This window comes from Pleurodeles waltl, chromosome 9 (assembly GCF_031143425.1).
Source record: "Pleurodeles waltl isolate 20211129_DDA chromosome 9, aPleWal1.hap1.20221129, whole genome shotgun sequence".
Classification (NCBI taxonomy): domain Eukaryota; kingdom Metazoa; phylum Chordata; class Amphibia; order Caudata; family Salamandridae; genus Pleurodeles; species Pleurodeles waltl.
Genome location: NC_090448.1, coordinates 59,860,822 through 59,878,836, shown reverse-complemented (window position 1 = coordinate 59,878,836; position 18,015 = coordinate 59,860,822). Strand labels below are relative to the sequence as shown.

The 18,015-nt window shown below is 42.0% G+C and overlaps 1 protein-coding gene across 3 annotated transcripts in view; it reads left to right on the top strand.

The window, feature by feature from the left end:
• LOC138258940 (zinc finger X-linked protein ZXDA-like) overlaps nt 1-18,015 on the top strand; it is a 59,996-nt gene that overhangs the window by 22,662 nt on the left and 19,319 nt on the right. For 2 of the 3 annotated variants that reach the window (XR_011198606.1, XM_069206284.1), the window contains exon 7: nt 4,654-4,738. The exons of the other annotated variant lie outside the window; for it this stretch is intronic. Coding sequence is in view for 1 of the 2 variants with exons in the window: in XM_069206284.1 (XP_069062385.1) it covers nt 4,654-4,738 (85 nt within the window). In the remaining variant the exon portion in view is untranslated. The remainder of the gene's footprint in view (nt 1-4,653; nt 4,739-18,015) is intronic. 3 annotated transcript variants of the gene reach the window in all.

Sequence of the window (18,015 nt, the reverse complement as noted above, 5' to 3'; positions counted from 1 at the left end):
ATTTCCTTGTGACACTGTACAGCAACTGTGCCCTTTGTGTTGTTGTTGAACAAGTATCTTAATTTGAATTATTTCTATAAAAATAAGGCAGGAGAGAATAGATAGTTCTCTTTGGGAAATGCAAATTTTTCTTTCCGAGAGCAAGTAAATCTTGTGAATAATAGTATGAACACAAGAATGTGACACATCATATGTTTGTCAGTAAAAGCTAATGCTCAAAGATATAAACACAATTAAACCCAAGCGACCCTGGGATCATTACAGCGTAAATTTAAATGTTTCAAGAGCTAGCAAGAAGGATCGGGCCTCTACATTTTCTTTTATTACTTAGCACATCATTAAATATTTTGTATTTGCATCTTTCAAGTAAGCCTGTAGTAGGTCTACTAAGTGACAGCACCATCTGTGCCTTAACTTCTTTGCAATGTTAAGACATTACTTTGATTTGGTGATATACTGCCACTTTTCCTTTGAAAGGACCGATTTACATACGTTGTTGCTCACCTCCAGCATTCCATATGGGACATGAACACATAAATGATAGTAAAGGATAAGATAGGTAGATGTCCTAATGATGTGGGATATTCATATGAGAGATGTTGGTGATTCCAGACAGTTACAAATAGAATTTCACCTGTTGAGTGCAGGGTGTCTGACGAAACCAAAAGCACTTCCAATTGTGTATTGCAATGCTTTAGCAATGTGTACGTTTCTGAGTGATATCAACTTATTGTGGAAATTAATTCATCAGTAAAGAGCCCACATGTGGTGAGGCTGACATTCTACAGGTGTGTGAGGTGCTTTCAGCGACTTCATCATTTGCAACTAGTTCTGTTTGGCTCATTATTTTCTTTTGTTTCCATCAAGTTCTGTAGTACATAGGGATTGAGTTTGCTCTACATTTGATTGTCACAGTATCCCTTTCAAAAGCATTTCCTATCTAGATAAAACTTACTGAGCAGTAACTTGTATTTAATACTTATAGTAGCACGTTTGTCATATTTCTAGCAATAATAATCCAGAGAAATAGCTATGTATTTAACTACTGTGAGCATTTCAAACTCTTCAAATATGTAAACATTCAGGTCTGCATGTCATTTCACACCTGCACACTTCCTCAGGCCTGTTTCAATTATTGTTCATAGTTTACATGAGATGTTCAAACATAGCACCTGAAAATATAAACAAAAAGGAGTCTGTTTTTAAATTAGACATTTTACTTCAGCCAGTTGCTTTCATAAAGTCTGTTCATTCTTAGGACCACTTTTATAGAATAACTTATTAAAGATACATTCATATTGTTTTTGCAGGATATACCTTGAATGTGGTCCATCTTGAACCCCTTGATTGTATCGTGTCACAGTCACTATTTTTGAGTACAAAATACTGAGTACCTTGTGATGACTAATATGAAGAGGTGGTTTTTACTTTGATTCCCCATTTTCTTGACTGAGTTGTCTAATTTAGATTTTTGAGGAACGGTTAGTCCATCAAAAACATGAAGGATATCCAGCCCTGTTTATTGCAAGGACAATGGATATAATGCACTTGAAATAAGGTAGACCGGATATTCGTCACATTTGTGACCCAGGAATCTTTCCACCTAACTGAATGTCAGGCCATTAGTCCTAGCATTCTTCAAGGTGCCCCAATCATTAAAATGTAATCTGGTGTACTGAAAATAAATAGTCTTTACTATGTATGCATGTCTGGTAGGTAGTACACAGTACTAAATTCTTCCTTGTATCTGGGGATGTTGTTGTCAAACCAGCACTTAAACATAATCATCCCAAGGTAGGGAGTAGCACTCACACATGCATTTCATTAATTTGCGTGACAAAATACTATTCTCTGTTTGCGTAGTGCCCCGCACGTAATGCTGCGTCATGTTTAGAGCTAATCTCCAGGCATTACCTGTAACAATAAACACTAACAACTGGCATCTTAGCCAACACCTTCTTTCAACCATGTACAACAAACGAGGTACCTACTTTATCATCTGTAAGGCATTTTGGTGCGCCTAAGAACTCTATTGAACTGCTACAGTACAATATAATCAATAAGGTTCTCAAGAATAGCTCATTCTAGTTGTGTTGTGCACATATATAATATGTAGGGCTGGAAATTATAATTAGTCTAAATTAGATAATTTATAATTTGATTGGAGAAGCACAAAAATTGAGTAATGTCATACGTGATCAAAAACAAGCCTTTTTAAAAAAAAAAAAATTCCGAGTAAGTTTATGTACACATATGAATGTTACATGTATACACTGCATAAAAAGCAGATCCTTATAAAACTCCTTCATATATACATAACCCACAGACAGATTGCTGCTGACCAAATACCATTACACCAGACCAACAGGACTATTGTCAAGGAGAAATCCACAAACTGCAAAAGTGCGCCAAAATTGTGCTGGGATGCCATACAAGTGTACTGCACTGATTCAAATAACGCCGGGAAACGTGCAGATGTAACAAAACGTTTGTCAATCATTAAATGCTTGAAGTAACTAACAGGGGTGGCTACGTTTTTATCATGAAATAGTGGTTTAGAAAGATACCTGTGTGAGTCATAATCCAGTGTAATGGCTATTTAAGATTTATGTGCTACAGACCTTGGTGAATTACACCCTGCTTCTCTGATTCTGTATGAATGTTTCTTATTCATAATGTGCATTCTTATTGGCTTTGCAAACCAAGAGATGTGTTTATTTAATGGCCTGTTCCCTTTTGTACCACTTAATGTTATTTTATACTTCTTTATGAAGCAATCGCCATATTTTTGATTGGCCATACAAAAAACAAGTGTTTATTTTCAAGACTAGTTATGTTAGTCCTGAAAATCCTGTGTCCCTCGGAATTCACACATCATTTGTCTGACAAGTGTAATTATTGTAAAGTGTTAAGATGTATTTTATATCCCACTTGATTTAGAACACTTCTGCCCCTAGAGACCATAATCATTTAAAGTTCAAACGTATAAAAGTATATTTTTTTAGTATGCCAAAAAGTGAATGAACCTGTGATAAGCTTTAGTCGTACCTTTACTCTGTTTCACATTGTTCATTTTGGATTATATTGTTTGTGATGTGTATGTTTACGTCTTGGTATAGAAAATTTTAATTCATAAAAACATACTTTAAAAAGCACTGCCTAACCGGTGGCACGTTTAGACTGCAGCTGAATGGATACGCTACTTTCTATGTATTGCTAAGTGAAAGAAGCGTATGTCTTGAAAAGCATCATTTGTATTTGTTACAGCCAAATTGACTGCAGAAATATTTGTCAGGCAATTTATATGCAGTGCATACATTAAAATCACCTTCTCACGTGTGCTTCCTTGGAGGTCTTCAGTTTTGGCCACCGTTCAGCAAGGCAGTTTAATTTTCATCAGGTTGTACTGTTGCAGGGGAACCACAGCGGGTGATAACTGCCATTGACTGTTGCTCCCTCTTCACCAAGGTGGAGTGAATTTGCTTACTTTAGACGAGTCAAGGATTTATTTTCTGAACCGATGACATCCTCTGAATTTTAGAATTTCATTTCTCTGCGTGAGATCTGCAAATCCCAGCGTCAGATTTTTTTCTATAGCTGTCCCTGACTTGTATTCACCTGCTCTAAAGTCTACATCTTTTGGGATTTTGAAGATGTTTTACTCCTGTTTGGTTACTGAGAAGGTAGTTTGTTCCCTTTACTGATCCCCTTCATCCCTCAGGCTACTTAACAGTTGTCTATCATGAGCGGAGCAACCTCGCTGTGTATGTGGTGCCTTGGTATTTGTAACAGTTGATCTGTTTATTTATTTGGATTTTTGATTTGGCTGGAAGTGAATCCCACATCTTATTGCGTGTAGGGTAGTGAGGTCATGTTTCGCAGTTGGTATCTTAAGTAAAATGTTGGTTTCACAGGTGCAGTTGACACATTTGACTGGAAGGTTTGAAGTCTCCAGTTGTGTGATAGAAGTGACTACTACTTTTTCATACAAAATGTTATATAAGTCTATAAAAGCTAATATTTGGAAAGTCTTTCACTAGTCTCCTTTCATTTCTAATAGCAATCACGTTGCAGACTGCAGTATTTGTCTTCTGTGTAGGCAGGGTTGGTATTTGTGTGAGATGTGCTTCGTTTCTCATTTCAATGTTCATACTTTCTTTTGTTTCCGTACACAGTAGTGATAACTATACCAGATATTTAGCACAGATGTAAGAAACCAACTTGTTTCTTGTCATTTGAAATATAATATAGCTTCATCCGTCATTCTGAGTGTTTATAATGCCTTAATATGCTTTGAAGTACTATGCACTGTTAATAAAAGAAAGATAACGAACATATGTGAAATATGTTCCTCTACTCATGCATTATATGGTGTTGTCTTGCCTCCGGTTTCAACCTCACTGTCTCTTCCTTCCTCACTACCCACTACATGACTGGCACAAATAGCCAGTTTCACACTGATTGTAATGATGGGTGCAGCTTCAGCTGTATGACAACCAGGGTATTGGGAAAGGTAGTGTTTACTTTTCTTTTTTGCTCTTCAAGCTTTATATTTTACTGAATGTCTTCTAAAGAGCTAACATTGTGTTGTTATACCTTTAAGGTGCACCCAGTTGTCTTCTCTAACTCAGTTTTGGTGTATAATCTCTTTAGGAAAGTGGGGGATCTGCGAGGACGGATTACAGAGCCATTCAGCTTGCAAAGAACAAAAAGCAGAAAGGGTCTGAAAGTAGCCCAGGTGAGGAATCCCTTTCCCCCAAATTACTGAAGGTGAAAATCTACCTAGAGAATATTATGATACATAAACTCTGTGTATCCACATTATATTGTGATCTCTACTGTTCAAAGTAGTACTTGTTATTGAGCAATCTGCATAATTAGAGAGATTTCTAGTTTTTTGTTTATTATTATTTTTTTAAGAAGTATCCTATTTGTTTTGACATGCTCTGCTTCATGTTGCAGAGTAGTAACCTTGCTTTAGTCCATAACCTTTTAATTCTCAGGGTTTTAGCCCAATATAAAAATATAATCATACGTTGTACCCATCACATCTGTAATTAGTGGTTTCACCATTGACTGTCCCCAGTTAGCAGTTAAATGTTTTGGTAGCTTTCCTAAGGAGCATAAAATATAGTTTTTCAATTATACAGGGGTTGTAGCTCTATGACCATTGTATCCAGTTACCAACTGTAGAGTAGGGAAAGTAAAGGCTGACGCTGTTCAGAATGCTGGCTGGTGCTTTTTGCCACAGATTACCATTTTTCAGCTCTCCGTACTTGAACAATGGCACCATAGTATTTGTTGAATGTGATTTCCCGTTATGATAGGGCCCCGAAAAACTGACTACACCTATGATGGCTTCCATTTTCATATTTCCTAGTATGTTTTTGCTTACAGAATAGAAAGTAAGCAAGCACCTTTTATTTTCAGCTTACCAGATGATCTGCAGTATTCCTCCAGGTTCCTTATATAGACTGAAGAATGACACTTCTGCTGCCTAACACCGCACTGCATTGCAAGTTGCTCTCAGAACCCATGGTTCTCATTATCAGTAGTGTAGCTCCTGTACGTTTGTGAGTTCGCAGTGGTGCAGAAAAGACCTTTAGTAGATCCCTACTGCATGCTGGCTACTCATGTCCCTCGCCTAGGAAAGCTTCAGTCCTTACAAGAGCCACACAGGACCTTAGGGAACCAGTGAGGCGCATAAAGCTAACATTAGCAAAAGAGGTGTTAGGAGCCACTGAAGTCAAATCACGGCTCTGATATATGTGTAAATGAGAATGCAAGAGCCTATCTGTGCTCGCCCGAAATTCTTTTAACACAAAAAGTACTGGTCCTCTTGACTGTCCTTTACTCTATATTGGTGGAGTACACGGGTCTTTGTGTGTCTCTGTCTCTCTCTCTCTCTCTCTCTCTCTCTCTCTCTCTCTCTCTCTCTCTCTCTCTCTCTCTCTCTCTCTCTCTCTCTCTCTCTATATATATATATATATATATATATATATATATATATATATATATATATATATATATATATATATATATATATATGTTCGATGGCATGTGTAGCTGCAGATACACATGCTGTGCATTATCCTGCCATCTAGTGTTGGGCTCGGAGTGTTACAAGTTGTTTTTCTTCGTAGAAGTCTTTTCGAGTTACGAGACCGAGGGACTGCTCCATTGCGCATGGGCTTCGACTCCATCTTAGATTGTTTTCTTTCCGCCATCGGGTTCGGACATGTTCCTCTACGCTCCGTGTTTCGGTTCGGAAAAGATAGTTATCCATCGGAAAATTTGACGGTATTGTTTGTGTTCGGTACCGGGTTAGTGTTAGCACATCGACACCGAAGAAAGAAAAGTTCCGGCAGCCCTTCGGGCTTCCATGCCTCGGCGGGGCCTGGTCGGCCCGAGCGCGTCCATCTTAAACGCTCATGGACCGGACCCCCTTCCGCTTCTGCCCCAACTGCCATGCAAAGTATCCTTATACAGACCAACACCTGGTCTGTAATCTGTGTTTGTCCCCCGAACACAAAGAGGATACTTGCGAGGCCTGTCGGGCATTTCGATCCAAAAAGACACTGCGGGATCGTAGAGCTCGAAGACTCCAGATGGCGTCAACACCGGCCGGACGCACCGACGTCGAAGAAGAGGAGACATTCTCCATTCGACATTTGGACCAAGACGAGTCAGAGAATGAGCAGTCGAAGACACAGCAAACCGTGAGTAAACCAGCCCCGGCAAAAACTCACTCGAAGATCATGAAGGCCCAGGGAACGCCACCGCCAACAGGCCATGGCTTTACCCGAAAACACGGTGACCAAACATCGGCACCGAAAAAGGCCTCCCAGCAGCCGAAGACATCCGACTCCGGTCGAGATACCGACTCCGAACAGACTCGGCACCGAGAGTTCGGCACACTGAAAGTCAAAAAGGTTTCCTCGGAGCCAAAAAAAATTCTGTACTGAAACATTCTTCCTCGGAGCCGGAAAAAGGCCTTTCCACACACTTACAAGGCCACAGATTTGAACAAGAGCTGGGCATGGGAGAGCCTGACCATACCCAAAGAAGGCTCCATATCCAAAAGGACACAGGGAAAATCAGAACTCTTCCTCCAATCAAAATGAAGCGGAAGCTCGCATTCCAAGAGGTGGAAATGCAGCCAAAGGCAAAAGAGAAAACTCCACCTCAATTTTCGCCGCACCAATCACCAATACATTCGCCACATCTGTCCCCAGTAGCAACACCCCCAATGATGCAGTCACCAACGCACACAGGGATGAGTCAAGATGACCCAGATGCCTGGGATTTGTATGATGCACTGGTCTTGGACAATAGTCCCGAATGCTACCCGGCAAGACCTTCACCACCGGAGGACAGTACTGCTTACATGCATGTGGTTTCCAGGGCAGCTACATTTCATAATGTAGCATTACATGCAGAGTCTCTAGAAGATGACTTCTTGTTCAACACTCTGTCATCTATGCACAGCCAATACCAAAGCTTGCCAATGCTGCCAGGCATGTTAAAACACGCTAAACAGGTGTTTCAAGACCCAGTCAAAGGCAGAGCCATCACGCCTAGGGTGGAGAAGAAATATAAACCTCCCCCCTACTGACCCTCTGTACATCACACAACAGTTAACTCCAGATTCAGTGGTAGTAGGAGCAGCCCGAAAGAGGGCAAACTCACAAACTTCTGGAGACGCACCACCGCCCGACAAAGAAAGTCGGAAATTCGATGCAGCAGGCAAAAGGGTGGCAGCAGAGGCAGCCAATCAATGGCGAATTGCCAATTCTCAGGCTCTTCTAGCAAGATACGATAGGGCACATTGGGATGAAATGCAATATCTCATTCAACACCTTCCCAAAGAGTTCCAGAAACGTGCCCAACAGGTTGTCGAGGAGGGCCAAAGTATCTCCAACAACCAAATAAGGTTGGCCATGGACTCAGCAGACACTGCGGCCAGAACAGTAAACACGGCGGTAACCATTCGGAGACACGCATGGCTACGAACCTCCGGATTTAAGCCCGTAATTCATCAAGCAGTGCTAAATATGCCATTCAATGAACAACAACTATTTGGGCCGGAGGTGGATACAGCGATCGAAAAACTTAAAGACACAGACACGGCCAAAGCCATGGGCGCGCTCTACTTCTCACATAGCAGAGGCACTTTTAAGAAGCTGCAGTTTAGAGGGGGGTTTCGGGCACACACCACAGAACCTTCCACCTCACAAGTCAGACCCACATATCAGGGTGAATATCAAAGAGGAGGCTTTCGAGGACAATATAGGGGTGGGCAGTTCCCTAGAACAAGAGGGAAATTCCAGAGCCCAAAAACCCCACAAACTAAACAGTGACTTCAATGTCACAAACCCCCACCACACAACACCAGTGGGAGGGAGACTGACAGATTTTTACAAGAACTGGGAACACATAACTAGGGACGCATGGGTCCTAGCCATTATCCAACAAGGTTATTGCATAGAATTCCTACATTTACCACCAGATGTGCCTCCAAGAACACACAATATGTCCAAACAACACTTAGACCTGTTACAAATAGAAGTCCAAGCACTGTTACAAAAAGAAATGCAATAGAACTAGTACCCAACCATCAAAAAGAAACAGGGGTTTACTCCCTGTAATTCCTAATTCCAAAAAAGGACAAAACACTGAGACCAATATTAGACCTCAGAACACTGAATCTTTACATCAAATCAGATCACTTTCACATGGTGACACTTCAAGATGTGATTCCCTTGCTGAAACACCAAGACTACATGGCAACATTAGATCTCAGGGATGCTTATTTCCACATACCCATACATCCTTCACACAGGAAATACTTAAGGTTGTAATCCAAGGCGTGCATTACCAATTCAAGGTATTACCATTTGGCATAACAGCCCCAAGGGTATTCACAAAATGCCTTGCAGTAGTAGCTGCTCACATAAGGAGACAGCATATGCACGTATTCCCTTACTTAGACGACTGACTAATAAAAACCAGCACTCAGCAACAGTGTTTTCAACACACACAATACGTCATAGAAACACTACACAAACTAGGGTTCTCCCTGAACTACCAAAAATCACATCTACAACCGTGCCAAATACAACAATACTTAGGAGCAACAATCAACACACAAAAGGGGATTGCCACTCCAAGTCCACAAAGGGTACAAGCCTTCCAAAATATAATATTAAACATGTACCCAAACCAACACTATCAAGTGAGGTTTGTAATGAAACTCCTAGGCATGATGTCTTTATGCATAGCCATTGTCCCAAACGCAAGACTACACATGCGGCCCTTACAACAGTGCCTAGCAACACAATGGACACAAGCACAGGGTCAACTTCAAGATCTAGTGTTGATAGACCGCCAAACACACTTCTCGCTTCAATGATGGAATCCTATAAATTTAAACCAAGGGCGGCCATTCCAAGACACAGTGCCTCAATACGTGATCACAACAGATGCTTCCGTGATGGGGTGGGGAGCACACCTCAACCAGCACAGTATACAGGGACAATGGGACCTTCACCAAAAACAGCTACACATAAATAATTTAGAACTGTTAGCAGTGTTTCTAGCATTGAAAGCATTTCAACCACTAATAGCCCACAAACACATTCTTGTCAAAACAGACATGACAACAATGTATTACCTAAACAAAGAGGGACACACTCATTACAACTGTCTCTTAGCACAAAAGATTTGGCATTGGGCGATTCACAATCGCCTAATAGCACAGTATATCCCAGGCATTCAAAACCAGTTGGCCGACAATCTCAGTCGAGATCACCAACAAACACACAAATGGGAGATTCATCCCCAAGTACTACAAATTTACTTTCTACGCTGGGGAACACCAGAAATAGACAAAAGAAAACGCAAAATGCCAAAACTTCGCTTCCAGGTATCCACACCCTCAGTCCAAGGGCAATGCGTTATGGATGAGTTGGTCAGGGATATTTGCTTACGCTTGTTCCCCTCTCCCACTCCTTCCTTATCTGGTAAACAAATTGAGTCAAAACAAACTCAAACTAATATTAATAGCACCAACCTGGGCTCGCCAACCGTGGTACACAACACTACTAGACCTGTCAGTAGTACCTCATATCAAACTACCAAACAGACCAGATCTGTTAACTCAACACAAACAGCAGATCAGACACCCGAATCCAGCATCGCTCAATCTGGCTCCTGAAGTCTTAGAATTTGGACATTTAGACCTTACACAAGAATGTATGGAGGTCATTAAGCAAGCTAGAAAACCTACTACAAGACATTGTTACGCAAACAAATGGAAAAGATTTGTTTATTATTGCCATCATAATCAAATTCAACCACTACACGCTTCTGCGAAAAACATCGTAAGCTATTTATTACACTTACAAAAATCTAACCTAGCCTTTTCTTCTATCAAAATACATCTCGCAGCAATATCTGCCTATCTGAAGATTACACATTCAACATCACTCTTTGTAATCCCAGTCATCAAAGCATTTATGGAGGGTCTAAAGAGAATCATATCCCCAAGAACACCACCAGTTCCCTCGTGGAACCTCAATATTGTATTAACACGACTTATGGGTCCACCATTTGAACCCATGCACTCTTTTGAGATGCAGTACTTAACCTGGAAAGTAGCCTTCCTAATATCTATCACATCTCTTTGAAGGGTAAGTGAAATTCAAGCATTCACTGTACAAGAACCCTTTACACAAATACATAAACATAAAGTAGTGGTTCTCCGGACAAATCCAAAGTTCTTACCAAAAGTTATATCACCGTTCCACCTAAACCAAACAGTGGAACTCAGTCTTTTTTCCACAACCAGACTCAGTAGCCGAAAGAGCCTTACATACGCTAGACATCAAAAGAGCATTCATGTATTACATTGATAGAACTAAACAATTTCGCAAAACTAAACAATTGTTTGTAGCCTTTTCAAAAACCTCATGCAGGAAATCCAATATCCAAACAAGGCATTGCCAGATGGATAGTGAAATGTATTCAGACCTGCTATATTAAAGCAAAAAGAGATCTGCCTGTTACGCCAAAGGCGCACTCCACTAGGAAGAAAGGCGCCACAATGGCCTTTCTAGGAAATATACCCATGACAGAAATCTGTAAGGCAGCCACATGGTCTACGCCTCATATATGCACAAAACATTACTGTGTAGATGTGTTAACAACACAACAAGCCACAGTAGGACAGGCTGTATTACGAACATTATTTCAAACAACTTCAACTCCTACAGACTAAACCACCGCTTTTGGGGAGATAACTGCTTACTAGTCTATGCACAGCATGTGTATCTGCAGCTACACATGCCATCGAACGGAAAATTTCGCTTACCCAGTGTACATCTGTTCGTGGCATGAAACGCTGCAGATACACATGCGCCCTCTCCGGGAGCCTGTAGCCGTTATAAGTTGATGAAACTTGTACATTTATAAATTTGTAATTTTTTTTATGTACATACATACTCACTCCATTGCATGGGCACTTTTACTATATACACAACTCCTACCTCACCCTCTGCGGGGAAAACAATCTAAGATGGAGTCGACGCCCATGCGCAATGGAGCCGAAAGGGAGGAGTCCCTCGGTCTCGTGACTCGAAAAGACTTCTTCGAAGAAAAACAACTTGTAACACTCCGAGCCCACACTAGATGGCAGGATAATGCACAGCATGTGAATCTGCAGCGTCTCATGCCACGAACAGATGTACACTGGGTAAGTGCCATTTTATTTATTTATACACACACACACACACACACACACACACACACACACACACACACACACACACACACACACACACACACACACACACACACACACACACACACACACACACACACACACACACACACACACACACACACACACACACACACACACACACACACACACACACACACACACACACACACACACACACACACACACACACACACACACACTTTTTAAGCCCACAGAAATGGACACCAACAGAAGTATCAAAAGGGAATTTGTAGATTGTGTAAACTGTATTTGCCCGCTGATATCTGCCATGGTGGTCAGACAAAGGTCTTGTGCAGCTAAGCCAAGGATGCCCGTGAGGCCCATCGTCAAGCAGTGTGATGTACATAGTTTACACTAAACACAGGATCGAATGGTTATTCTGGGGGAAACCTCACCAGACTGATGTAGCCACCTTAATTATCTCTTTGAATATACATCTGGCTGGCAAAGTTGCCCACAAGCTTTCACTGATATGGTTGTCCCTTAACCTTAGTCTCCAGGCAGCATGAATGAGTTATTCTGATCCTGCGTTCCAGTGTCTTTCATGAGGAGAACCTTAGTACTCGTCTATCGCCATATACAATGCATACAAGTATGAAAAGAAAGATCTCAACAAGAATGGAGTCTCATGTTCTAGTTCAGGACTAAACAACCCAAGGTTTAAGAAACTGTTGTCATTCTCTTGATGGACAGTTTCAGCGCTATGCCACATCTCATCAATTCATAAGTCTGTTCATAATTATGCCTGTGTGTCAACTTCTGTCTGCAGATTTCCAAGTCCAAGCTCTTACCCCTTAATCTAGTCCGGGGTGCTGGATGAGTAAACATATTCTGAAACGATTGTTAAATTGTGCAGCGTAATATGCCATTGCAAGCGTATTACGCAGCATCTTCCATGGCATTATGTTACTATCTATTTTAATAAAAGATGCTATTCAAAATGTATGATTTTATTTTTTGCACGGGAAGTACATTTAATTGTACAACCAGAACAGAGAAATCACTAGTAGTAATAAAAAGTGTATTCTATTCTGTGAATATATTTTAAGATCTGACTTTTTTTGTTGTTGTTTATTCTTTTCACGTAGGGGCTTTCATTGTAATTCAACTCGAAAGCCGTGTTTTACATCACATCTGTAGCACATATTAGAATATATGTTTCAGTGCTAATAATTATTCTGAATTTAATGAAGGCACTTGTACTGGTATCATAAGAAAAACATTTTCCTACTGTGAGACGTAGTTATGGGACGTAACTCAGCCCTGATTGCCCCAACTGTAATGTTGACTGGATCCCGAATTATTTTTTATTTTTTTCCTGTGCAATCACAGCGGTGACATAGGCCTGTCTTACGGATTGCTGTATTTTTCAAACGGGAGGGTCGCCCATAGTGCTACCATCATAGTGGTGGTGAAAGGCTTCTGCCTTTGCCAGGAGTTCTGTCGTAGTGCATACTATGTGGTGTTCAATAAGAGTGAAGAGGTCTTTTTTAATACCCATCATTGGAGTGAGTCCTATAGGCTCATTTAAAGGTCTGCTGTTGTGTGCTTAACTCACCTTCCTTAACATCAGTTTGGTATGGAGTGCTGTGCATGTGTGGTACACATGCTGAGTGTATGTGTATGTGTGACTGGTATAGTACAGGGATATTGTAGTGTTGTGCAGTGTGTGTGTGTTATTTGCATGTGCTGCATTTGTGTGCCTATGAATGGTCTAATACACTGAAGATGCTGGGTTCCGTTTTGGGAGACCCACAGACTACTAGAGGAAGATGAGGTGGCGCAATCCCTCTGGAGGAAGGGAGAGCCAGGCTCGGATTCGGAGAAAGGTCACTAGAAGGGACTTGGACACATCTCAAGAAGGAGATAGGGCTGATATGATCATAAAGCAGAGGCTCTGGTGTAACCTTTTGATCCACACATCTCTGTAGCTGACATCTGGATGTGAACCTCTAGTCACCTCTTCCCCCCCCTCCCCCCCCCCCACACCCCCCCAATGGCCTGTGTTGTGGGGCTATCATATTCAGAGTTGCACCTTCTGTGACAGACTACTTACTGCAGGAAGTTGCAGAGGAGAGGGTACTTCAAAATGAAGCAGAACCCCATCATAAACTTCACTGACACACTCTAAATCACATTTGATGCCCTGAAATGGACTATAAGAAGGAGAGCTTGAGGCCCCCATAATTCTTAAGAAAAGCAGTCAGGTGGGCTGTGCGACGAAGAGTAGCTCTGCTAGACTTCTGCATGTGACCAGGGATGGTGGCCAAAGCCTGCCAGTTTCCCAGCTGGGTGGGGGAGGACACCATTCATGGACCTAAAGACTGCCTACCCCTGGAGGCAGGAGCACAACTACTTGCCAAGACCAGTGTGCCCTGTGCTGATGTGGAGAACGCGGGAGGGAGGTCCAGTGGCAGCGGGGTCCGGTCGATTGGACCCCTGTAACAAGTGTTAAGAGGCAAATACTGCACCGGGTTGTTTCCTCTGTGCAGAGAAAAGTCGACCACACCTGCATGCCAGAGGAGGGAGGGACGTATGCAGAGCGAAGTCTGCAACCCCCATGTGGCACATGGGGCAGTCGTGAAGAAGTGCTGCCATACCCATCAGGCCATAGCCCCCATGTGGAGCTAAGTTGGTGACCCCGTATTCCAGGTGGGGCTACTGTGAAGATTGCTGCTGTGCTGATCAGGCTGTAGCAGAGTGGAGTCTAATCCCATTTGCCAGTGGGGACCACTGGGACCAGTGAAGGAGTGTGGTCTGGTCGAGACTGTTATCGTGAGGAGGAGGACACCGTAGTTGCCCAAGAAGGCCCCAGGCCTCAACTGAGGACCAGCACTAGGATCTCAAACCATCTCGCCCCTCCTCCTCCTCACTACCAGCACGTAAAGAGCATCAAGCACTCCCCAGCCACTGCTTTTGCAAGACTGCAGATGAGGAACTCAAGGACACCCAACTGCTGCCCCTACCGGGCTATGTGTGAATAACTTATCCAGAGACCTCAGCTGCAGTGCTATCGAAGGATGCACATTCAGACCCTGATCACTCCTGGGGTGCTGGTTAGTAGATCGGCCCCTGAACATCAGGAGTGTAAAAGGCTTTAACTACCATGGTTGAGCCCAGTAGCTCCTGCTTTCCTGTGACCTTCTGAATGGCGTTCTGACACTGCACATCTACTTCTGCGTAATACAAGCTCCCCAGCCCTGCATTCCCAAGGGGAGTTGTTTGCTGCACAGCTTTCGGACCTGCGAGATACCCACAGTTATACTCTCTAGGCAAACAAATATATTTGTTTCTCTGCAGTGTGCTTTTCTCTCGAATGTGTTAGTGTTGTAAACATGCTAGCCTTTCAGTTTTATTGTACTGCCTCCCTTTTTTCCTTTTACATTAAACTGTCAACAGAGAGATAAATAACAGCTTAATATAGTTACAGGAGAAGCCGCAGGCAACATTTGCTCTTTCAAACATTGGTGGTGTTCTTCAGGCTACAGTGAACATAATTTATCTCAGAGGCTGTATCCCTTTTGTTAACATTTGAGTGCTAAGGAATTCTCTGGTCTAGTTTCACCACTCATGACTGCGATTCTGCTGCTTTGTGAATTTAGGACACGCTCTGTGTACTACACATTGTTGTAAAACATCACTTCTCAAATGTGTAAAGTTATTAACTAAATAAAATGTGATGGCTGTCCTAGGTAAAGACAGTTTCTATGTAGTTTTTAAACCTATTATGTTTTTAATAAAGAGTGTGCGTATAAAGATGACATTGTTTTGTTCCCGTCTGAAACTTGGGGGATCAGTTGTACTTCGCGTGTGTTATCCCCAGATTTATAGTGCCAGTATTTCGCCCTGTTTGACAACAGCAAGCTAGTCACTTTTTTCATTGGTTTGCAATGCATTTGTGAAGATGGCAGGGCGTCATGTTAGGGAATTACGTGTGTCTGTCGAGCAAAAACTCAGTGTTTCACAATTGGTGGAAATGTGCGAACTTTGTCAAGTGTTGGAGAAGTAGCAGGGTAGGATAGCAGACACACTCATTGCGTATAACTGTTCAGTGAGCAAGTATTTGTGTTGATTGCGGCTGTATGTTTTCACTGCTGGGGAAAATGTGCAAATTGGGATTAATTATGAAACCTGGGCAGGTCATTTTACATACTATACATTATTGCAGGTGACCAGACAGGATTTGTCTCACTAATTTGTGGGCAGGTGTGAGTTAAGTCAGCAGAAGGTGCCAACCAATTGTATGTTTAAATAGGTATTTTTTTAGCTCCTTTCTATATCTTCTGAAGTGGGGTTTAAGATTTAGGGGCTTTGGGAGGGAGTTACATAGTGATGATCTGTGAATATGAAGACTCCTGACCCCAGACTTCATTCATCAATACAATTGGATTGAGAGAAAGTTGTGGCTGGCAGTTCGTAGGCTTCTGGATGGAAATAAGGGCGAAACAGCTTAGACTAGGAAGTTGGTGAATGGCCATGCAATGCTTTGTGAACGAAGCACAGTTATTTGAAGTTAGCTCGTTCCTTCACTGGCAGCTTATTGAAGGAATCTAGTGTATGTGAGATGTGTTCATAGCGACTCAGGCCAAACATGGGACAGGCGTCATGATTTGAACCTGTTGAGCTTAGATATTGATTTATATTGGAGATCATGGGAGGAGCTGTTATGTTAGTTGTTGCAGGAAATCACTACTGCAGATATAGTAGTGATTTTCTGGGCTAAGTAAAGGGGAGGAAGGACAACCTGAAGTAGGAGCAAATTGTGGAAAGCAGCTTTGGTCACAGCATTTATACGAGGAATGAAAGACTGCTGTCAAACAGCACACTTAGACTGTGGGCTCTTTCCACTAGTTAGCAGTAGGTGTCTGAGGACTCTGGGCAGGGGAAAGCAAGCTGGATCGGAAAGAGGGGTGTCGGCAGTGTTTTGCTTTTCTCCCCCATTCCAGCACAGACAGTTTTTCTGCATACTATGATGAAGCACAGATGAGCAGTGAAAGACTTTCAGTGAGTTGCAATAGTTGTTGTCAAGCTTTATATAGCTGTGTATCAGCATACATATAATCCATGTTTTATGAGTTAAGGATCCCGATGAGACGGATCATGTAAAAGTTGTACAGTATAGGTCATTGAGCTGGGGTTGGCGGGACTCCACAGATGATTGCAGCAGTTCTACTGATGCCAGCTAAGAGATTCAACATTTGAGGTGTGCCTGATGGTCAGTGGTTTTAAATGCCTCAGAATTCTAGAAGGAGTAAGGCACAGGGCATGCCTTGACATAGTAAGTTGATAAATGCTTCCTTCATTTGTGGCCCTCTGAGACGCCATAAATTGTAACCAGTCTCTTTCTTGTGCATAATGCGGGCTGCTTGATGTATTTACTATTGGTATTGCAAAACTTTACAGGTATGTTAAGCACTTAAAAGTATATTAGATTTGCAACATGATGCTTTACAATTATCAGTATTATAGCTAGTGGCTTGATTAGAATTCACAAAAAAAGGAACAGAGAAGTTTTTAAAAATCTCTTAGAAGTTGGCACGGATAAATGTACTTAATTTGGTACAGACTTTATTAATTTTATGACCTGTGTATCATGCTAAAGTCAATAGGTCTGACGTTTAATCTGCTACGGTATGCAAGCACAAGCATGGATTAATGCAGATGTCAGGCAGAAGCACATTAATGCCAGACCTATTGACTTTGCCAATGCTTGTTTGCTGCTGGTATCTAACTTACTGCAGCCCTATTAGCTCCGTTTGACTGCAGGTAGCTGCCAGACCTCCCTTGGTAAACTAATTCCCCGCTGCAAAATATGCAACGGGATATCCTTAAAGTTTGAACGAGGTGAGGGAGCATGACAGCCACATTGGAGTCTGACTACAGCACATTAAGGAGTTTGACTTAGGGTAGTTTTGTTTTGGTGATTAGGTCAGAGTCTCCTTCCATCCACCAAGAAGGCGTATGTTGCTTTTGAGAATCCTATAATACTTACAATTCCTGCCCTTCCAGTGCCCTGCATTTAAAAAGCAAGTTTAAACAAGCATTTACAATGCACCAGGGTCTCTCATTTGTCAGAGTTATAGCTGTTGTAAACTCCCAACCGGATTTTTCCTGCATCAAAAGAAAAAAACTGTGCGATCGCGCTGTACAGTTAACACAAAGTGCAATTATGAACTTAACGGCAAAAGTGCAATTAACGAAGCGCTCGACTT